Genomic DNA, 23,745 nt, shown 5'->3' with positions numbered 1-23,745 from the left:
CATTCACCAGTGATACATTTTTGTCTTGTTCAACGTCTAATCACTAAAATACCAGCAAGCTTCATTTTGTTTTACCTTTGCACACCACCAGCCAGTCTGAGGTTGCCCTTCCAACACCAAATAACAACTATGTGTTGAGAAATCCTCCGTCTGCTGTGTCAGAAACGGGAGTGAGGAAACTTCACCTGCTCAGGAACAAGTTCTTTCTTTTCTCTCTTGCAAACATTTACTGTAAGAACATTATGTGAAAAATTTGAGGGTAACTGAATACATCAGCCAGGAAGTTAGAGCAAATATGTTAAAGAATAGGTGTTCCAAATGGACAATGACATGCATACATGACATACAGCCAAATTACTTACAAAGAAGCTTAATGACAACAGAGTGAATGTTTTGGAGAGACCATCATCAGGTCCTGATCTCAGTTTTGTAGAAATCTTATGGGAAAAGCTGAAGAGGTGTGTGTGAGCAAGAAGGCCTACAAACACGACTCAGTTACATGACTTCTGTCAGGAGGAATGGGCCCAAGTTCTAGCAAACTGTTGTAAGAAGCTTGGAAAATGAATTTGACCAAAGTTGTACAGTTTAAAAGGCAATTCACCAAAATACTGAGGAAATGTAGGTAAACTTTTAAATTCTTTTAGCTTATCCATTCATCCAGAAGCAGGGAACTCATCATTTTAACATTTAGTACATTGAAATATTGGTAATCCAAAATGGATTACCTAGTTTAAACTGAATGTCTCCATTTAGCTACCCATCAATTTAGCATCAAGAAAGGAATCCCCACAGCATTATTTTGCCACCAATATATTTTTGTTCTTGTTGTGTGTACTGTCCTTATCTGGTTTAGTTGTCAATATGCTCCAAAAACATCCAAAACTGCAAGAAACCACACTCACCAGCTTTCCAAATAAATTGATGCTTTAAATCAATGGCCTCTAGTCTTTTTCAGTAAAACGTGATCAATTGGTAAACAAAAAAAAAGCAACATTTCTTAAAAGTACTACTTTTACAATGCAAACATTTAAACAAAAACTGGCTTCACAATGTCATCTTACTGTAGACAGTTAAAGCTTCTGTGCACATGAACACAAGGCGGGAGACTAACGCTGCACATCATCCTGGAAACATCATCCACACAATGACACATGGTGGCGCCAGTATCATGCTGTGGGAATGCTGTATTCAGCAGCTGTGGACACATGGCCACATGGTAATATCTGTTACAGAATGATGTCTGTTTTTAATGTGGTGCCTCCTAAAGGATCAAAGGTCATGGGCATTCAATATTGGTTTTTAGCCTTGCTGCTGACGTTCAGAGATATCTCCAGATTCTCTGAATCTTTTAATGATATTCTGGACTGTAGATGATGAAATTGTACGTTGAGAAACGTTGTTCTTAAACTGCTGAACAATTTCCTCATGCTGTTGTTCACAAAATCATGAACCTCACCCCATCCGTGCTTGTGAACAACTAAGCCTTTTGTCGATGCCCCTTTCATACCCATTCATGACACTCACCTGTTTCCACCTGTGGAATGGTCCAAAAAGGTGTTTTTTGAGCATTCCTCACCTTTCCCAGTCTTTTGTTGCACCTCTCCCAGCTTTTTTGGAGCATGTTGCAAGCATCAAATTCAAAATGAGTGAATATTTGCACAAGAAAACAACATAGTTTATCAGTTTGAACATGACATATCTTGTTTTTGTAGTGTATTAAATTGCATATAGGTTGAACAGGATTTGCAAATCATTTTGTTCAAATATAAATATTTTTTGTAAGCACATCTATACCTATTATTTCTCTATCTATTGCTGTTTGCCAAAACACAGTGTCGATCTTGTGATTTTTGACAGGAAATTTATACATGGTTCTTTTTTCTTGTTTATTGTGGGGGCTCTTTTGCGCTGTAGAACCCTCAGACAGGATGACAAATCCCAGCAGTTAGGAGGAGGACCATAAGATGAAAAAAATAGAAACAGGCTTCATCAGTTTTCCAGAGCTCTGTGTTTTTTCTTTTAATTTCTTTCATTAAAAAATGTACACCATCAGCTCACCAGTGCAGATTCTGGTACAGGTCTTTTGCATCACAGGTCAGGCAGAAAAATAACTTTGGCAAAACCCATCTCAACAAAGACAAAAAACAACCACCACCCCTACTCTGCAATCCTGCTTAAATATATAGGGATACTTTCACTCTTCAAATCCAGGTGGGATTTCCCTTAAGCAAAACAGCTACATAAGCTATCAGAATTGCTCAAAAGTAATTTTAAACACACACACACACACTTGACCAACAACCTATTTAAATATACAAGTCAACAAAAAAACCCAAAAAAAAAAAAAACTTCAGTCCATTTCAACCCTCAGCTTCAGGCTGTAGGTCTTGGCTAGATGGGGCCAGCAGGACCACTTTATCTGCAAAAAGAAGAGTCAAAATCCACTGGTCCCCAAACCAGACCACCTCCGGCCCTTGGCTGCGCCTAGAAATCCTGTCCATAAAAGTTATGAACACCGGGGGAGGGACACAGTCAAATGCTTTCTCGAGGTCCACAAAACACATGTGAACGGTTGGGCAAACTCCCATGAGCCCTCGAGTACCCTGTAGAGGGTATAGAGCTGGTCCAGTGTTCCACGGCCGGGACGAAAACCACACTGCTCCTCCTGAAGCCGAGGTTCGACTATCGGCCGGACTCTCCTCTCCAATACCCTGGCGTAGGCCTTACCAGGGAGGCTGATGAATGTGATCCCCTGTAGTTGGAACACACCCTCCGGTGTGGATTAAGAAATGTGTAAATCATTATAATAAAACTTAGCAAAATTAAATCACTGGTCACACAGCATAACAATGTTTAAACATACCGTATTTAAATGCTTGACATTAGTTTGATTTCCTTATTGTTACGTTGACTCGCCAGGCTGGTCATTTTACTACTTCATCTATTTGATAATAATGTGGACTCTCACCTGTCAGCGTTTTACTGTCATTGCCTTCTCGTATAAAGAGGTTTGATTTGGCAAAAAGACCAAAACAAAACGCACAAAAAAGGTGAAGAAAACCGAACTGGACAGAGGAGTAGAGCCTGCTGGTGGCACAGCTGGTGGGAGAGAAGAGAGGAATGTTGAAAGGTAGATTTGGTCCCAGGATCACAAAGAGGCCTCAAATATTCTTCTACAGTATAAAACAGGGATGGGCAACTGGCAGCTCCTGGCCTATGCCCTCACTCAAAGTTGCTCTAGATCAATTTTGAATAATAATAAAAATGTAAAGGAATATGGAATGCCAGTGGCACAGTTGGTAGCACCACCCCGTTGATGCTGACTAGCCCACAGTCCTTTAGTTGTAAAGTGACATTATGAAATAAATGGGCATGGGAAAAAAATCACCCTTATAAAATAAAAACAGGCTTTTTGAAATAAAAGCCTTAGGAACATTTCAGAAAACCACTGTCAGTTAACACGATTTGTCGCTACATCTACAACTGAGTTAAAACGTTACCATGCAAAGCGAAAGCCACATGAACAAAACCCAGAAATGCTGCTGGCTTCTTTGGGCCCGAGCTCATCTGAGATGGACTGACACAAAGTGGAAAAGTGGGCTAAGGTCTGAGGAGTCCACATTTTAAATTACTTTTGGAAATCATGGGCAATGTGTACCTAACGTGTACAACTCTGCTTCTGGTGCAAGTTCTGATTTTTCCAAAACAAGCACAAAGTTGTTGTATGATCCAGGCTGTTAATAGCAAAACATTCTGAGTGTACAATCATTATCCTGTTCTTCCCTTTCAACTCCCACACACTTTATTAAAAGGCTCTCCTTGCTATGGGGTGCTGTTCATAAAGTTACACAGTCATAAATTGACAGCAATATTTTGGGTTATTTAGCCTGTCATAGGAGACAAACTAAATATGCAATATGCAAACTAGATATTTAGTTTAAAACTAAATATGCAGTTTACAAACTGCATATTTAGCTCCAAATTTAAAATGTAGCTCCAAACTAAATATTTAGGTAAGATATAAATATTTAATTAGCAAATTAGCATGCTAACTCAATATTTAGTTTGGAGCTAAATATTCAGTTTGGAGCTATATATGTACTAGTTTACACATATTTAGCTTGCTAACTAAATATGTAATTTGTAAACTTTTGTTCCGACCTGTGGAGATGCAAATGTGATCTTACCACCATACGATGGCTACATTGTACATTCACTCATTCTACATATGATTTCTGTTCTGCATCTATGAAATGAATGACTGTAATCGCTATTCAAAAGAATAAAAGTCTAATTTTAAGGTGAAATGTGTTACTGCTGAGATTTGTTATAATGCCTTGCAAGAGCATTCATAGCCCTGGCACCTTTCCACATTTTGGCATGTTACTTCCACAAAATTAAATGTATTTTAATTGCTTGGTATGAATGAATGCATGAAGGAATGAATGAATGAGTTTTTCATTTCAAATGAAAAGCAACAAGTATTTACAAGGAAATGAGAACAAGGAAAACTTAAAACAAGCATAATGCATGGTTATAGATGTTTAGAGTTTTCACATACATCTGAATATTCATATTCATCGTGCTTTCAGGACCATGAAAACTTGGTCTGTTTCTCTCTCTCTCAGTTCATATACAGGGGTTGGACAATGAAACTGAAACACCTGGTTTTAGATCACAATAATTTATTAGTATGGTTTAGGGCCTCCTTTTGCTGCCAATGCAGCGATACAACTCTGGAGGATTATGGCATTGACTGGGAAGGACCAACACCTGTTGATCATGAAGCTGCAGTTGATGTTCCAGAAATCCCATGCCTCTACAAAACCGAGTATTTGAACATCTCCGTGAGAGAATAGATCCTCTTCACCCTAGTACATGCTTTGGGATGGATATACTAGTGGAAGCCTTGGAAAGTGCTTGACAAATATTCCATGATGTGAGGGACCGGGTCGGTCAAGCATGAGGACACAGAAAGAATTTTCAAGGAAAATGGGTTTTATTTTCCCAAAATAACAAAATTCAAACAATGATTACAGGGTCCTTAAAAGAGGTCCAATGAAAAAGGAGCAGGCATCAGCTGAGTTGCTACTGCTAGTGACTTCATGTTCTTTTGAAAATCCAGTTCATCCTGTCTTTTAAAGCATAACTACTTTTCTGTATCCAGAGGCGAACACCTGTGAGGTCACTCTGCGCCTCCCCGTCCACCAGACCTATGACAGCTTTGTGCACTACATGGAGTCTGGCCTGATACAGGCTCCAACGTTTGGATTCCTTTACAATCAAACTTGATTTACTTTTTTTTTTTTTGTTGTTCTAGTGTGTGAGGTCAAAGGTTAGTTTCATTGACATCAGTTTAACTTTGTCTGCGATATAAAATAAAATAATGCATTTTCAGTTAAAATGAAAAAAAGTTATTTTCATGATTGTCAGTTATGATTGCAAAATGTTTGTAATTTGTGAGACGAGCAGTTTTGGTTGTGGATTTATTTCATTATTTTAAGGAACATATTCTTGCAAATAAAGCCTATAGTGACTTTCCCCAACTGTTTTTATTTTATTCCAGTGTGGGGTTGCCAAAGTACAGATATGGTGTCACCTCCATGTTGAAGATCTCTGATGTAGAGCATGGATTTTCATTGAAGATTGCTAGATACAATGGGGTTAAAAAATAAAAGTCCCACCTAAAGTAGCTTTACTAAATAAAAGTGTCAAAAAATAAAATACCATTATTAAATAGAGTAATCTTGAAATAAATTGTAAAATAAATCTTAAATGCATAAATCTGGAAGTAAGTAAATACTTGACAAACTAAAAAAAGATTATTTCTATTATATATTTTGTTTTATTTCATGGGGACATTTATTTATTTATTGGACGGAGTATTTATGAATAATTATAATAGTATTTCTTTTCATTTTGAATTAATGAGCTCTCCATATATAATGACTACCACCATCTGTTTTGTAGTTTTTTTTTGGGGGGGGGGGGGGGGGGGGGGGGGGGTTCTAATATCAGCACCTAACATGAGCACCTCACATACACAGCATACATAGACATGAGCACAGCACATATACATATACATAGACACATAAACATATACATATTTTTGGCACTAATGGAACCCCACAGTACCAGGTTATTTTTCCAGCTGGTGTCTAAGTGTGCGGCAGCATGTTTTGCACTGCGTTGATGGCATGGGTTTGAAACGCTGTGATACAATGGGCCCTCTGAATCTTTTTCATGCCTTGAAAACAAACCTTAGGTGCATTATTGCTACCTAATGAACTAGAGTGGGGCTGCACGGTGGCGCAGTTGGTAGCACTGTTGCCTTGCAGCAAGAAGGTCCTGGATTCGATTCCCAGCCAGGGGTCTTTCTGCATGGAGTTTGCATGTTCTCCATGTGCATGCGTGGGTTCTCACCGGGTACTCTGGCTTCCTCCCACAGTCCAAAGACATGCCTGTTAGGTTAATTGGTCTCTAAATTGCCCTTAGGTGTATGAATGAATGAGTGTGTGTGGTTGTTTGTGTGTTGCCCTGCGATGGACTGGCGACCTGTCCAGGGTGTACCCTGCCTCTCGCCCATAGACTGCTGGAGATAGGCACCAGCTCCCCTGCGACCCACTATGGAATAAGCGGTAGAAAATGACTGACTGAACTAGAGTGTGTGCATTAGTCTTACTGGCAGGCCAGAAATGACACAACTGAGAATAATATGGTATTGTTTTTTGTAATTATCTGTAATTTTGTAATTAAATAATAGAAATTAATATTTTAGTTAAATAAAAACAATTTGCTAATTTTTCTACCACTCAACTTTCTTTCTTCTTTGAAACTTCTTTGAAAGTGACCTTTTGTGGCTTACCTTCGTTGTGAGGGTTGTCAGTGACTGTCTGCTGCTGGCAAACTGTCAGCTTTGCTGTGTTAACCATGATTGTGTATGCTTTTACATTTTATTAATGTTGAGTTTGAAAAACTCTGCGTGTTCGTTGATCTGAGACAGACACAAACCTCTTCTGTGCGACGAGGATTTAATGAAGGTCAGGGTTCGGTTGTACAAGGGTCTTCTTAAGACAAGGCAATGTTTCATACAATGCATACATGTTTTATACAATAGATAACGTGTGACAACATTACAATGACTGGATATAATGAGGTGAGGTGAAATCCATGGATGAGGCTGGCTGGTTTCCAGGTAGATGGGCATTGCAGTCTAATGGGTCAACTCAGACCCTCTTATCGTAGAGATAAAACCTTACTTCATCTCTGCCTCAGGTTATTCTTCATCACTGTTAATCAGTTCATACTATACTTAAGATTAATGTTGACGTCAACAACCCTATCATATGTGGCCCTGAACGTGACAAAGCGAGCCCATATCAATTTAAGCATAAAACAGCAGAATGCCACTCTTTATCTTCCAAACCCACATCCGTCTCACTGCCAATAATCACACCCCCCTATATCTTTACGAGACAAATTTGTCCACCTTAACATGTTGCGTGTTTTTTCTGAGAAACTGAATTTTAGGGTTTCCTAAACTGCAAGCCGCAATCATTAAAATTAGCAGAGTTAAACCCTTGAAAAGAAAACAATAAAATGTAACTTCCATTGTTTGCAGACTCATGTTTGTCATTCACGTCCTGCCCTTGGCGGTAAACACCAAATCTGCATATCTTGTCACCTTCACGGAAATCCCCATAGATTCTTCATGTTTTATCTTTCAGTTTCTATCTGGTAACTAAAATAAATCACATAATTAAAGAATTATGTTAGGCACGAAAGATTTTGCCTGTTGGTTTCTGTTGTTCTTACTCTAGAAATATTTTACTTTCGAGTTTAAATGCAATTTTGCACTCCACAATGAATAGACAGAAAGCACCAGACTTGATCTGACAAGCAAACAGAAACCACTGCGGTTAACAACAAAGGCTGGTGATTTAGGTACTTTCCAGTTATCATCTGGTTGTTGCCAAATGAAAAACAAGGCAATGAGGAAATAGATGTTACAGGAAGCAAAACAAATACGTCAGAGATACATCAAAGTTTGTGCCAAAATGAGCATTTTCTTTCTGTGTTGTCCTCCCGCTTGTAAAGTTTTTACCTTTGAGCTTAAGACAATACCCCAATTATTTGGAAATTTTCTATTTTGTGAATCTTAAACTGGCAACGTTCGCATTGTTATTGATGAACAAGTTTATGTAAGACTTTATATCATGTGCAATAATCGCATTCTCTGCCTGAACACTGCCTACACTTTCATTTAATGCATTCATTTAATGCATTTATGTTATGTGTGATGTTATCTGTGTTTTGTCAACCTTGCTTGTTTTTTTTTTTTTTTTTGTGGCCTTAATTTTTTTCACATTTTTTTAAAGTGAGTCGACAGGGAAATGAGGTGGAGAGAGGGGGGAAGACATGCAGCAAACATCAATGGGCCAGGACTCAAAACCAGTGACAGCCACATTGAGGACCAAAGCCTCCGTAGGAAGGTAGGATTGGGCAACCCCAACCTGCATTGTTTTTGTATATTTTTACGTTGTTTGTATGGCGTTTGCCATATCTAGTTACGTTCCACCAAAATTTTGTTGCAGCAATACAATGAGAAAATGTTTTACATGCATTTACAAACTTTTGTTCAAAGAGATTATTTATATTTTATAGTTGCAATGTAATTTTCTGTTTTCCTCACATGAAAAATAGTTGTCTTCCCAGTATTTACAGGACCAGTTTAAAGGAGGGTAGGGCCTTAGACCGACTCAACCTTAAAAGCCCCATTGGTGTGATTGTTCTGACAACGATCTGTACGATCTGCCTGATTCTTCCGTCACGTGTTCAACTGAGGAAAAGACATCCTCAAGAAATAAGAGAAGTCCAGTTGCCTTCTACTCAAAACATTTGTAAATATTGAGGTTTTTATCTGATCATTTTAATACAGAAATAAACTGCACCATAAATAATGCATTGTAACCCAAATATTACTTGATCAGGTATTCTTTTTCAACCTACTCCTTGGTCAACTTACATTATAGTCACTCTATAATAACCCATATGTTGGGGTTAGAAGCCCAACTCAATATGCTGAATCAAACCCACAACCCAACCATGTTTTATTAAGTCAACCCAGGGCTGGAATGGCCCAGATTTGGTGCAGGACTGTGTCATCAAGCTGACCCACATTGTGTTGTTTTTTACCCAACAACTTTTATGTTTCTAACAGCTTAATATAATGCGTTTAGAACATTTTGTCTCACATGTCCACTTTTTTAAATGTTCAAATAAATGATTTACAGTATATCCTTAGCAGGGTCATAGGAGATGAAGACAACTTGCAGTTAATGTGAAACAGTGTACACAAATGAGCACCGAAAATGTCAGTAATAAAAGCAAACAAGAAAAGAACATCAGTGCCCATTAGTGCAGTTGCAGAGATTTATTTGTATGACTCGTTTAATTATGTTATGTTATAACCATGTCAAAAGCAGAACAAATTAAAGAAAATAAACTAAGTAGAAATAGAGACAATATGAATGGAAGCAATCTTTAGTTGCATCTCGGAAAGAAAATTAAAGATTTCCAATCAACAGTCATGTCTGATTCCTTTAGTAGGTGGATCAAATATGTTAATACCGAAGATTTTTACTTTTAAAACTAGACCAGACTACTTGGAGCTTTAGCCCAAATCCTGGAAATAAATTCTGCAAGCTGTCAATGGTTCTGAACCAGTAAACCGCTATAGATTTCTGAGCTTTTCTTCCTGCTGAAAATTTATAACAATTAGATATTCTCTTGTCTGAGATAAAAAAATTATAATTTGGCACTTTGGTAAAGTATGAAGAAGAACATTAAAATTCAAAGAAACATAAATGCTATAATTTGTAGACAAAGCATTAATTCTTTTTCCACACAGGGATAACAGTCTGTCTGGGAGCAACACCACTGGAGCACGCTGCTGATATTGAACTTGTTTTTGAACATTGAGCAAAAGTCTTGAGACACACGAAACAGAACTTGACCTTACACTGAGGACAGTCCAGGTGTTTGCAGTGATTTCGTTTATGCTCCAGCAGTGACCCGCAGGTGGGACAGGCCCGGATGGAGGGACATCCAGTGATTCCTTTCACCGTGTCAAAGACGATTTCTGGGCAGGTTTTCAGAGTTTGGAGCACCGTGTTGGAGCAGCCATCATTCTCACAGCGGTCCAACCGTGGCTTTGGGCCTTTCCATTCCCTCAAACACTGCCAGCAGAACTCATAGAGCTGTCCTTTCTTGGCTGTACACGCTTCGCAGCTGACGGAAAGATCAAATTCATTGCGTCTCGCAACGGAGGACTTGCATCCAGGACACTGTGAAGGTGAGATTTACATCCAATTATTTCTCAAAACAATTTTAGGTTACAAATTGAAATTCACAGGTTTAAAAACACATACTTTTCTTGTATTAGAAGCATTGATGTCCATGATTTTCTTAAAGTGAATAATTTCCTCAGTGGTCAGTAGAGCCATCTTGCAGACCTCTTTAAAAGGCCACACATCATCACAGCCATACACGCCACACACAAAGGTGCTATGTCCCTTTAAAATGGTGAAAAAACACAATAATTAATATAGTCACTCATTAGGGACATATCTTTCACTTATTCTGATTATTTGCAGCATCTTACATCTTCCAGCAGCTGAAGACACCATTTAGTGAGAGACATTGGGGTCACAGCATGACCACAGGACATCTCAGCTCTTCGAGACACGAAGTCTTCACACAAAACTGAGCAACAGTACAGACATAACTCAATACCAAATGCATTTTTACTCGCATGTACCCTGATCGGGCAGAACATTATGACCACCGGCACAGTCCTTAGCTCCTGTTTTATTTTTGAATCTGTCTTCCCTTGTTCACCGTTTCCCATTTACTTCCAGTTTGTCTTTTTAAGTCTCTTTTTGAATTGTATGTTGTGGGTATTGTTTAGCCATGCTTATATTTTGTTATCTCTATTTAGTTATTGGTCCCAGGTTGTATCTTAATAGCCACTCCATTCAATCATTGTTTTCCCCATTGATTTCTCCCCAGCTCTGCTTTTCCCATTTGCAGCCTGGTGGTCATTTGTTTTACCTGATCCTCATCCAGTAATCACCACCACAGCTTCAATTCCTCTCTGTTTAGTCAGTACTTGTCCAGAGCCTATCTACCATGACCCTGATCCATTATGTCCCCAGTAAGTTCTATTCTTTTATTTGATTATGGTTTCCATTCAGTATGGTTATGCATTCATCCTACTTTCTTTGGATCTTGCACCAATCAAGATATAGGTTGAACACTACCCAAAGCATCACACTGCTTCCACCTCTGGCTTCCTTTTTTGCCATAGAACATCCTGCCGCATGTAACCAGGGATCTATGTGATGTAAAAGAAAACATGAACCATCAGACCAGGCCATCTCCTGTCTTTGGTCTCATTCTATCTCCCACCTGTCCATTTGTGGTCTGCAGCTATGCAGCCCTATACACAAGAAACTGTACTGCAGTGTGTACTCTGACACCTTTAAATTAGAAGCAGCATTAACCTCTTCAACAATTAGAGCTACAGTAGCTAATCTGTTGGATCGGGCTACATGGGTCAGCCTTCACTTCCCAAGTGGATCAGTGATCCTGTGAGAGGTTGGACCACTTTGATAGATACTGACTACAGCAGACAGAAACAACTCCACAAGAGCAGCAGATTTACAGATGCTCTCCACTCTTCTTACTCTCAAACTTTGGGCCTTGACTATCTCAAATATTTACTCTTTCTGTCAACCAATTAACTTGAAGAACAAAATGTTCAACTGTTTCCTTATATATCCCACCCACCATCAGGTGCCATTAAAAAGAGATTATCGGTGTTATTACTTTCACATGTAGGCGGTCATAATGTTTTGACTGATCGGTGTGCACATCCCTCTTCAATTCACAGCAGAGCTACATTATAGGTTGATTTAGAATTAGTCTTTCTCATAGGTTACTTACAGTCCAAATCGTCCTCTCGGTCGACAAATTTCAGGGAGGGATCCTCGGGATCATAGTACTTCCCGTTTGCAGTGGATTTATTCGAGACCATTTTCGTTCGCAGCTTAAACCTGAAGAGAAATAGAAAACAAAAACGTTTAATTTCCTTCCCAGAGCGTGTAAAGCATCCATTAACGCAGGGCGAATGAATATCATTTGCTTTCATAATACGCGCACACGTTTTAGGAAAGTTAGCGCTTTCTGCAAAATGATTTTAATTGAATATACAGAAAACGTTACGCACAATAAGATCCAATCAAATAAGTAAAATCATGTTTACCTGCGCAGTAATCCTCGTGGCGTGGGCTCCTTGGACATTTCTGCTTTTAAACAAGTCGAGTTCAGAAATGTTCAGTTCAGACTGAAACTGTGACAGGGTGACGTCAGGGCGCTGAGCTGATCGGATTAATCCTCATTCTGAGTCTGCGCCAGAGATCTGCCTGCAGGTTCAAGCGCTGAAGAATAAGCAACTAAAATATCTGTAGTGACAGAAAAGCAACAAATTTACAAACGTCCAATACTAAAGTATAGAAACTGGTCATTCCGCCTCTTTTACTTAGCTGTTTTAGTCGTTTCGTTCCTGAGTTTTCATAAACGAAAAGGAAGTCATCTGCCACTAGACGTATGGACCAATTCTTGTCTGCTTTGACAACTAGTTATTTGAAGTCGCTTTCAATAATCTATATTATCTACAATGTGGAAATATGTTTATGTGATGACAGATAATACATAAAAACAGGAGGTCTTAGTGTTGTTTTGGTGTGATCCACAACTTTGTTTATTTTGCGACTTGCGAAAATAGGGATCAGAACCACTATCAGTGAAAATATCAAATCAGTCTTTCTCATATTTTTTTACGTCAAAGTAAATAAGAATTAATACATGGATGCAAAATGAAAGAAAGCTGGAATGAAATGGTAAGGTGTGGGTACGTGATATGTTTGCTAAAAAGTAAACTAACCCAGGCCCATTTTATTTTATTCGTTTATTAGTTTTCATATTTTGTTTCTTTTATTTAGCTTTCTGATAAAAGCAGACCTTCCAACGCATCCCATCAAAACAACCAATCCAAAACTGAAAGTATCCTAAATATAAGGGACTTTTTTTCATTTAAGCTGTCCTTTTTTTTAAATGTTATACATCTGTATCTGTATATTATACATACATTTGTATGTCTCATGTTAATGACGTTTAACTTTATTTCGTCTAATATATTCTCACTTTGTTTTGTTTTCTGCGATGCACTTTGTCCCATAAATGCTTCCTAATTCTTCACGCATCAACATTTAAGCAATAAAACACAGCAAATGTTTTATTTTTGTTGGCTGTTCCTGCATCTAATGGCTCTGGAAAGAGAAATAAAAGCTGCAAGACGGTATTGTGATTTTTTAAAAATTTCCAGGACTCCTGGAAATCCCGAACTTTTTGCTTTCACTTTGTCTTTGATGTAAAGTGTCTGTAAGACGGCCCACTTTTTCTTCTATAAAAACTGAACAGGTTCAGGAAACTCCCATCAAACCAAGGATCGAGCAGCTGAAACACAGCCAACATGTGCCAAACAGACCTGCTCCGCGTTTACTCCAACAATGGAGAGGTCAGCTATCTGAACACCAAGGGACCTGTGGAGAAAATGACCGTTCTCCAACTGAAGCAGTACGCGGTGAACACGTTCCCTAAATCAGGTAATACTTTACTAAAGACACGTTCAAGTGTGCAACATGTTGTTATGGAGCAACTTTTAGGTATACTTACAAACTGAAACACATATTATAAAGAGAAATGCATGAGTTTTACTTACATAAAGGATTTCTTAATATGTTGATATAATCTGCCTGCAAAATAATGCTGCAATAGCAGAATTTAAATGATTTTCCCAATAGATTTCCTGGACGACAAAACAAACTTTCGTTCTGCTTCATTTGCTCAGGACCGACTGTGAATGACATCCGGCTGATCGTCCAGGACCAGCCTCTGGACAATGACTCTGCTTCCTTGTCTGAGTACAACATCAAATCTCATGCTAAGGTCCAGATGGTGAGGAAGGTGAACGGAGGCTGAGAGGCAGCAGACAGAGACACCTGCAGCATTTCTTCAGAGGGGATGTTGAGGCAGGAGGAAGAGGAGGGAGGGGGGAGTCCAGGACTATTTATAACATAGCAAAGCCATCATGTTGTCAGCTGCATGACTCTCAATGATTTTGGTTTCAATTTACTCTTTCTGAAAAGCAATAAATCAGTTGTCTTATTCATTCAATACAATAACACCACTTTGCAGATTGCAGTTTTTGTACAAATTAATAACAAGTCTTTCTAAAGTTATATGTGTATTTCTTGAGATGTTAAATAATAACTATTGTTTAACATTTAATTGTAAATAAGATATAATAACAAATCCACATGACTTTTCAACATTATTATTGGTATCAGTCTGAAGACCTGGAGAAATTGTAGATATGAATGAAATAATATGAATTGGAGCCTGATCTGCTCCCACATGAGGTGAAAACTGCTGTTTTCTTCTAACATTTATGTCATAAGAGCCAGTTTACAGTAAAGTGATTTTTTTACTAAGCTTTAGGTCAAATGTTCTAATTATGTGTCAGGGAAGAACCAATAAAAATGGTTATATACATTTCTGTTACTTTATTGTGTTTATTTATTTACTAATGTACTCACTTAACTATCCGTTTTTAATTAATTGGCCTATTTACATGTTTTATTTTAAAACTATGTGTATATTAATATGCTTATTTATTATTAACTTCTTTAGACATTTTATGTCTAATTATCTTTTTATTTATTAATGTACGTATTTATTCATAATTTTGGTTTGGATTTATTTTTTTATTTAATTTGTGTCAGGATAATGTTCCCAGCTTGATGAAGGGCCAAGGGATAAAGCTGTACTAAATATCAACTAAAAAGCCTCTAGAAGTTTGGGAGAATATTTTTCATCACATAGCTTTAGACAGAGCCTAAAATATAATATATATTACGTTTCTAAAATGTAAATGTTGTAGTCGCTTTTCAAATTTTTTTTTTTGTAATTGTAACTATCATTGCCTAAGGAAAATCGAACATTTCAATGCTCCATGAAAAACATTTCTTGTAGATAACAGCTTTAATTTTGGAGTAAATAGAGAGACAGTGGTACAGAAGCTGGAGAGAAATTTCAGTTCCAACACAAAGAAACCGTTTATAGAGCCTTCCTTAGTGGGTTATCTAGAAACATACTTTCTTAGAAATATACAATAAAATCTGGGAATGTGGAAAGCCGACCCAAAATGGCCGACTTCCTGTTGGTTTTAGGACATACCCCCAAGAGACCTTTTTTCATGATGATGAGGGATCTACCTATGTACCAAATTTCAAATCTCTATTCTCACTTAAGGGGGCGCTGTAGAGCCATTTGGCCATGTTCACTTTCAAATCCATTAAAATACAAAAATTTTACACAGAGACAAATGTGCGTAAGTTTGATGACTTGATGATATGTAACAGCTGTCAAGAAGGCAATTAATTTCCCGGATGAATAATTATAATAATAAACAGAAATACAATCGGCCTTCGCAGCACTTAGAAGCTCGGGTCTAATTAAAACAAGCAGTAGCTTTATTGGTGGAAATGGGTGAAATGTCTTTAGAACTAAGAAAGTCACAGTTGCTATGAAATTACTGTTTTAACAATGACTGTGTTGATCTACAGGAAAATATATTTTTCGGCAGGAAATAAGACATTTGAATGGAGAAAGCAGCTGAGCTAGGACTAAATGTCTTCTAGTGTCCACAATTTTCCCTTTGAGCTCAGATAAATCCTATAAAAGCTGGGAATAACATGCAGATATTTTTTTATTTACAACAATTTTAAAACTGCATCTGAAACTATCATTTTAAGTTGACCAACAAAAAAATGAATTTATTTATAAGCTCTGAAAAACATTGGCATTTATTAGGAATATTTATGTAACATTTTGTACACATTGGTAGCGAGACAACAAAAACACAAAACATTAGTACATATTTTCATTTTGTTGAAAAAAGAAACAAAATCATATCTCACTTCACATTCCTCCGTTTTGTTGGTTAATGACATAAAATACTCCTAAAACACATTGCAGCAGGTCTGATTGTGACAAAAGTGGAAAGGTTCATGGGGTGTTATTACTTTTGCAACACAGTGTAAAAGCAGTACACTGTCCATGGTTCTGAACAAACAAATGATTTTAGGTTTTGGCTTTTACACTTAAATTGGTTCCACTTAATATTTCTAACATGCTGACATTTCTGAGCAGAAATGTTATCAATCTCTAAGATAAGGTTCTGAAAATACAATCACGCATGTTGTTGTTGAAGAAATGCAGTGAAACTGCAAAGAAACAGAAATGTTCGATTCTGTAGAAAAAGCATTAATTCTTTTTCCACACAGGGATAACCGTCTGTCTGGGAGCAACACCACTGGAGCACGGTGCTGATATTGAACTTGTTTTCGAATATTCAGTAAAAGACTTCAGGCACACGAAACAGAACTTGACCTTACACTGAGGACAGTCAAGGTGTTTGCAGTGATTTCGTTTATGCTCCAGCAGTGACCCGCAGGTGGGACAGCCACGGATGGAGGGACATCCAGTGATTCCTTTCACCGTGTCAAAGACGATATCGGGCAGGTTTTCAGAGTTTGAAGCGCCGTGTTGCAGCAGCCATCATTCTCACAGCGGTCCAACCGTGGCTTTGGACCTTTCCATTCCCTCAGACACTGCCAGCAGAACTCATATGGATGTCCTGTCTTTGTTGTGCATGCTTTGCAGCTGATGCAGAGATTAAACTCATTTTGTCTTGCAACAGAGGACTTGCATCCAGGACACTTTTTGGAGGCAGATGGAGATTTAGAATAAATTACTAATCTAAACTAATTTAATTAAAAAACTTCAAAGTAAGGCATAAAATACATACTTTTCTGTTAACAGCAGCATTGATGGTGCTCATTTTCTTAAAGTGCTTTATTTCTTCAGGGGTCAGGAGAGCCATCTTCTGAATTTCCTTATAAGACCACCGAGCATTGCAGCCATACACACCACACACAAACCTGCTTTGCCCCTTTAAAACAATGGAAGAAGAAACACCGCTCAATAGACTATAGGCTGGCCTGAGGGCCCCAAATTTAAGTGTAATGTTAATTTCCTCTGAGCCATTCATTGATCAGGTTGGAACAATTAAATAACTTCACATATAAAACGCTCCCCACTAACATTTGGTTTAATGTTTGCAGAGAGACTCACGTTTTTTTACGATTTTGACCACCCTTTGGAAATGTTACAGTTAAATTAAACCTGTTGGTTTTCTGACGCGGACCCCGCTTTAAAACTTGGACCATAGATTTACATCAGAACATGCCTGAAGCCTGATTTTTGCCTATTTTATCCTTTGCAAACCCAGTTTGAGATTATTATCTGGTTGGAACACCCAACTGTGTGAAAGTTTCAACCATCTGCCCCAAACTGACACTCTGAGATGAAACCGGTTTGGATGTTCAGGAAGAACCCGGGAACCACTGAAGCTCAAGCCGGTCATGAAAGTCGTGCTCCAGGTGACAACCAGGAGGAGATGTCCAGATGATGCAGATGCGTACAGGTCTTCAATGCACCATCCAGGGCTGTGTTTGTTAAATGAATAAATTGTTAAATTTCCGTCATCCAGTCCCATAAACGACACCAAACAAAAGTCAACTGCAGAATAAGTTGTTTGGCATTAGTAGAGAAGCTTTTGGCACAGACTCAACTCTGCTGCTCAGCCCACTAAGGCATTTTTCTTACAAAAGCGGCATCATTTAAAGGGAAATAAACAGGCTTTCCAACTGAATGAGGATTTTTTTTGCCAGGAAGCATTGTTCCGTATGTTTCCTTTCGTTTTATATTATGACCCTGTGTGCATTAGAAAAAAGCCACCTTAGAATCATGTGATCAAGTCATTGAAGGTTTTTGTTGAGTAAACAAACCATGCAGAAAAAGAACAGTTCAAATAAATCAATAAAAGCAACAAATCACCCTGACTTTCATGCTGATGAGTTTATGCAAACTTCAGTAGCTGAGCTTCAGTACCGTCTGTCTCCTCGCTCCTTCAGGATGGAGTATATGTGAGAGGCTTGTACCTGGAGGGGGCCGGTTGGAACAGGAAGAACTACTGCCTGGTGGAAGCTGAGCCCATGCAGATGGTCTGTCCAATTCCCTACATCTACTTTAAACCAGTGGAAAACTGCAGGAAGATGTCCAAGAGTGAGTTATTTGTTGATTTTCTTTCATCTTCCCATGAGTATCTCTCAGGTTTTCCACAGTTTGATTTATTTAATGATCCATGTTTAGCTCTTATTCCTCCTAATGTTTCAGTGGGAGTTCCCTGCCTCAGCTCAGGCCGTCCCCTTTCTGTCTGCAGGTATGTACATGTGTCCCTGTTACTTCTTCCCAGTGCGTGCTGGCAGAGCCGGACGGCCGTCATTTGTGGTCGGCGTTGAGCTCAGATACGGAGATGTGGCTCCAGACCACTGGATCAACAGAGGAACTGCCCTCTTCCTGAGTGTGGACAAATAAAAGCTCACATATTTGTATTATTTGCTTTCTTATTTGGTTCTTATTTTAGCTTTTGTTTATCAAATGTTTTCGTTTCCAAGCCATAAGCAAACGGATGTGTTGCACACCATACTGTAAGTTGTTCTTTGACGCCTGGACTCTGATTTCATTTGTTCTCTCCCCTCTCTGTTTGTCTCTATAGTCTCCATTGGGTACGCTACAGTGTCGCTGCTGAACATTCCCAAATATTCTTTTTTTTCTCCGCATTGATCAACAGTGCTGTGACAAAGTATTTGCACCCTTGCAGATTACTTCTCTGTCTAGCTATCTGAACCAAGTGTGAAAAAGTAATTACGCTCTACGCAGCAACTGCCATCAAGCATCTGCAATCACTAGTATTAAATCTTTTTGATCCTTGTGGAGGAAATTAGACTTTTTTTGCAGTATTGCTTAAATTCTGCCCTTTATGACCGGCGGGAGCGCCAGCGCTACCATTTGCATATCTATTTTTAAACGCCTGTAGAATTGCGACCAAATAAGGTAGAACAATACTTTTTTATGCAAATGAAACCGGAGAGTTCAACTTAAATATTCTACTCACCACGTGTCCCAGAGCACGGTTTTTATTTTCCAGAAACTGATCCAGAAATCTAGTAAAAAATTGCAAAAAACAAACATTAAAATCCAGACCGATGTACATATTATCTTTTCTCAAACTGTTCACAATGTACATTTTATATTCGTTTTTGTCTCTGTTCATAAAAATTAGTGTATTTCAAAAATGAAGTTATGGATACACTCCAAATAAATTTCCTCTGGTTTGAAAGGGTTTTGTGCAAATTTTTTAGGGATTTTTGAGGGATACAGCTACGATATTTCTATATTTAGGAAAATACGTGCAAAAAAAAAAAAACGATTTTAATTTTTCTGGTGGTTAATTGCCCTTTTTAGCAATTTACTTAGTTAATATGGAGTTATTATATACAAAATATTAAAATGTATGATGTAAGGGTGGTATTGATGTATATCAAATTGAAATGCTCCAAAAAATGGCTCTACAGCATGTACAAATGTAAAAATATGCTCTGGCGAACTTGTTAGATTGGTAGGTCATAAAGGGGCATGTGCCACAGCCTCTCAATCAGATTCATATCCAGACTTTGACTAGGCCACCCAAAAAATACAATCTTGGGGATAATCAAGATGTTTCTGGCAGATGTTAGATGGACATTTTTGGATCTATTTTAGTCAGCGGCGGTTTTATCATGATCATCACTGTTAATCGAATTTATTTATAAGGCTGTGAACTCATTGGAGCCCAATGTTCTTGTGCTTGTTGGTCAGTAGTTGTGCAGGTCTTGGACTTCAGACATGGAGTCCATCAGCGTTTCATTTGTTCCATATAGAAACAGGAACCTCACTGGCTGCTGCCACCAAGTCTTGCTACAGGTCTTTGGCAGCCAGTTGAGGGTTTTTGACCTCCTGCTCCCTCATGAATCTGATGGCAGACGTTGATGGCTTCCTCTTTCACCCACATCCACCAGGTGTAGCTCCTCTTTCTTTGACTTTAGGCCTGTGAACCATGATTCTATATCTCTAGGAACAACCAGGCCTTTGCAGTCTTTTCTTATTATTTTCCTTTTTCTATTGTTCTCTGAACTCGTTGGACAATTTTCTGACCTAACATTCAATGAAACCTCACCAACAGCAGTCCAGGTAACTGAGGGCTTTTGTCTCACCTGAATTGCAAACGTGCCTTATGAAGAACTCAACAGAGGGGGTTGAATATTTTTGAGACTACAGTACTCTTTGAAAGTGGGATCTATTATTAAGTTTGTCTGAAATCCTTGTTATATTAGTTTTATTTAACTATTTAAACTGTTCTTGTGTAATTTACTTTTTGCAAACAGCTGAATAATTCTAAATCTTACCAATAAACGTACTTTTCTCTTGGAGTGGAATCGCATTTGATACCGTTACGTCAGTACTCACTGAAAGTTTAGTTAAGTTTATCATCAGGGCTTCAAGAAAACACATCATATAAGAGATATAATGTCTGATTATGAACAGCAGATTCCTAAAACAATCAATCTGCAGTGTATTCAGGCTCCTTATAGAAAGCCTGATGAAAATCCCAGTGACTTTTAGTCCCGGCTCATATTCATATTAGGAAAGAACTTTTTAATACTTTAAATATGACTATTTTTCATTTTCCTACCAGCTTTCTATCGAACTGGATGTAACTTGATACATATTCCCTCATGACTTTATCATCCGGGATCTTTTTGTCAAATAATATTCATGTTTTACCATAAAAAACTAAAAAGCTGAAGGTTGTAATTTCTCACTGAGGTGACAAAACCTGACTCATCTGTCAAAGTTCCCACGGGTCTGATGTGCCGTGAGGAGGCTGCAGGAAGCTGAGATTAATTACGTGTCTTTACTCTGGAGCCAAACCTACAAAAGGAGAGACTGGAGGGTAGTTCTGACACCAACGAGCCTAAAAGTGCTCTCCTGTGTGCGTTCTTAAAGTGAAAATGAATCCCTAACTGTGACACGTTTATAAAATCAGCTTAACAAACCCGTGTTAAAATGAACTTTTTCCACTTTTAATACAACATTTATCCTGTCCAACTCAAATGAATCTCTGAATATGAACAACAGATTCCTAAAACAATCTATCTGAAGGGGTGAAATCAAATTAAAATAAAAAATAAACTAAAATACTGTGGTTACATAAGTGTGCGTACTCTCATATAACTGAGGGTGTGGTTTGTTTTAGAATTAAACACCATCTTTAAAATATTCATGCTAAATAGGATTACGTACACAGCTACCATCATTTAAAGGTCCTCTGAGTAAGCCCAACTCAAGTTCAGGTCTTCTGGTAGGCTTTTACTGACATTTTCTTAGTCGTGTCTCACAGCAAAGCTCATGGACGGCAGAGAGCTGCCAAAAGCATCAGAATGATCACACTGACCAAAGGTATCAGTCAGGAGAAGAACATAAAAGAAATTCTAAGGTAAAAGATATCCTGTGGAACACAGCGAAGACAGCTGTGGGAATATATGTTCCAGCAGCGACATTACCAAGAATATACCCTTAAACTAATTCTCTGTTAAAGCATCTTTTGATTTCATTAGAGCATTCAGCATTGTTGGGGTACAGACAGTTAGCATGGCACTTCTTGACTGAGCAATATTTACCTACTTATATTTCTATATTTGCTTGGCTATTCAAAAACTTTAACCTTCTTCCACCGATACCATTTTCTGTTGATTTAGAGATATACTTTGGGTTGTTATCTTGCTACAGAACGAAGGCTTTGGTTTCTTCAGACCATAACAGATTTTCCCACTTGCTTCAGGGACGGTTCAAATGATTTTGTTTTAAAGCAAATAGCTTCGGTCCTGCAACCCCTGTAGATCAGTATGAAGAATACATGAGATTGTGAGTGGTCACAAGTACCAGTCACCTTCACCCAATTCTTCACTCAACAGCTTAATCTGTCCTCTTCATGGAGAGAATGAAGAGGAATGAATCTGGTTTTTGTATGAAAGCCTAACACTACGGATGCATAGATGCTGTTGAAGTAAAGTGATGCTGAAGGTGTAAATGACACCTTAATTGAAAAACACCCTTAAATGTACATGAGGTACGTTTTTTCTTGTTTTAGAGACTGCATATGGTAACAGATCTTTAAAAGTTTCTGCACGACTGTGTATTTTCTGTGTGTCTCTGCACCTTCTCCCACAGCAGGGGCACTCAGGCGTCGAACATACAGTTGAAGGTCTCCTCCATGCTCGGTGACATCACCACGAAGCTTTTGATTCCCTTCTCCAGCTCCACCAGGGATGAACTAAAACACACCACACTCAGTGACAAACAAGCAGCAACATTTGGAAATAACCTTTATTTCATATGTGTTGAAATTACATCATAACAAATGAGATAAGCTTCCTGTTTCCTTAATGTCATTTGCTATGGCGGTTATAAACAATATGAAATTCATATCAACAAATTAGCTAAATCTGTAACTGTGCTTTTAACAGTATGGCTCTTGAATGGCATAAAATGTAATATGAACATATAAAATAAACTGCATACCTTCATATAAAGAAGTACCGTATGTTCTGCCTTTTGCAGATGCTAGGATGCTGGGTCTGAATATTTGGGATGAGATTTTTTGTTTAAAACTAACGACTATTTTAAAGATCCAGATCAGACAAAAAACATAAATGGGACCTACGTATTGCCCATTTAACCTCTAATACCATCTAAACCATCTAAAATAGGTAAAAGCTGATTTAGACAAGAATCAACCTGAAATGTCACTTACTATATTACTGATGGTCCCCTGTCAAGGTTCCAGAAACACATCAACACCCTGCCGCCCACAGAGCACCCGGAGGTGTTTGGACAGCACCCCAACGCCGACATCACCAGCCAGATCGCAGAGACGCGCACGCTGTTTGACACGCTGCTCTCCTTGCAACCGCAGGACACGGGGGCCATGATGGCGGGGGGAAAGACCAGCAGCGAGGAGACGGTAAGTCACTGAGGGTGAAAAGATGCTGGGATCTCACAAAAAATGAAAAACCTAAATATTTCCTATCATAAAGTCCTTCTGGTACGGTGCTACCCAGTTTGTGTCAGCATGTGACAACCTGTTACTTTGTTTGAGCCCTTTATTTTGAAGTAAGGAAACTTATGAGGGCCTCTGTGTTCTGCTTCCTTAGTTTTAGTCTTTAAACCCATGGATGCTTTTTGTTATCATGAATGTCAGATCTTTACCACTGACCTTAACTGAGGCAAATAAGGTCTAGAGTGATATTGATGTTGTTCTGGGTTCTCTTGTGACCTAGATGAGTCATCAGTGTAATTTTGGTTGACTGCCCAAACCTGTGTAGGTTCACCACTGTTCCGTGTTTTCCTCATTTGTGGATAATGGTGCTTTCTGTGGTTAAAATTAGGTTGAGGTCTGAACTTTGACAAGGTCATCGCAGCACCTTGAACATTTTCTTTTTCAGAAGTTCTGTTGAAAATGTGCTGCTGAATTATTGTCTGGTTATTAACCAAATTTCAACCAAGCCCCAGCTGTCAAACAGATGATCTTGCATTTGGCACACAGCCCAGACCACA

General features: G+C 38.4%; 2 protein-coding genes across 2 annotated transcripts; both read right to left on the bottom strand.

Moving 5' to 3' along the window:
- Positions 1–7,014: 7,014 nt before the first annotated feature.
- Positions 7,015–12,604, bottom strand: LOC124880947 (probable E3 ubiquitin-protein ligase ARI5). The gene is made up of 5 exons (XM_047386402.1): positions 12,326–12,604; positions 12,007–12,116; positions 10,664–10,764; positions 10,431–10,574; positions 7,015–10,346 (listed from the first exon to the last, which is right to left on the bottom strand). Exons 1-5 carry the CDS (start codon positions 12,361–12,363, stop codon positions 9,891–9,893), a joined length of 849 nt encoding a protein of 282 aa, XP_047242358.1. The 5' UTR covers positions 12,364–12,604; the 3' UTR covers positions 7,015–9,890.
- Positions 12,605–16,447: 3,843 nt separating this feature from the next.
- Positions 16,448–20,140, bottom strand: LOC124880328 (probable E3 ubiquitin-protein ligase ARI8). The gene is given in 5 exon segments (XM_047385372.1): positions 16,448–16,688; positions 16,691–16,904; positions 16,994–17,137; positions 19,205–19,253; positions 20,025–20,140. Coding segments are annotated over 5 exon segments (762 nt in total). The 3' UTR covers positions 16,448–16,449.
- Positions 20,141–23,745: the final 3,605 nt, after the last annotated feature.

Source organism: Girardinichthys multiradiatus, chromosome 14, assembly GCF_021462225.1.
Source record: "Girardinichthys multiradiatus isolate DD_20200921_A chromosome 14, DD_fGirMul_XY1, whole genome shotgun sequence".
NCBI lineage: Eukaryota > Metazoa > Chordata > Actinopteri > Cyprinodontiformes > Goodeidae > Girardinichthys > Girardinichthys multiradiatus.
The sequence above is the reverse complement of the archived record's forward strand: the minus strand, read 5'-3'. Positions and strand labels throughout refer to the sequence as shown.

Coding starts and splice junctions, on each gene's coding strand:
- LOC124880947 (XM_047386402.1), bottom strand. CDS start 12,363: ATGTCCAAGGAGCCCACGCCACGAGGATTACTGCGCAG. Junction 12,117..12,325: donor CCACGAGGATTACTGCGCAG/GTAAACATGATT, acceptor ATTTCTCTTCAG/GTTTAAGCTGCGAACGAAAA. Junction 10,575..10,663: donor GTCTTCAGCTGCTGGAAGAT/GTAAGATGCTGC, acceptor ACCATTTTAAAG/GGACATAGCACCTTTGTGTG.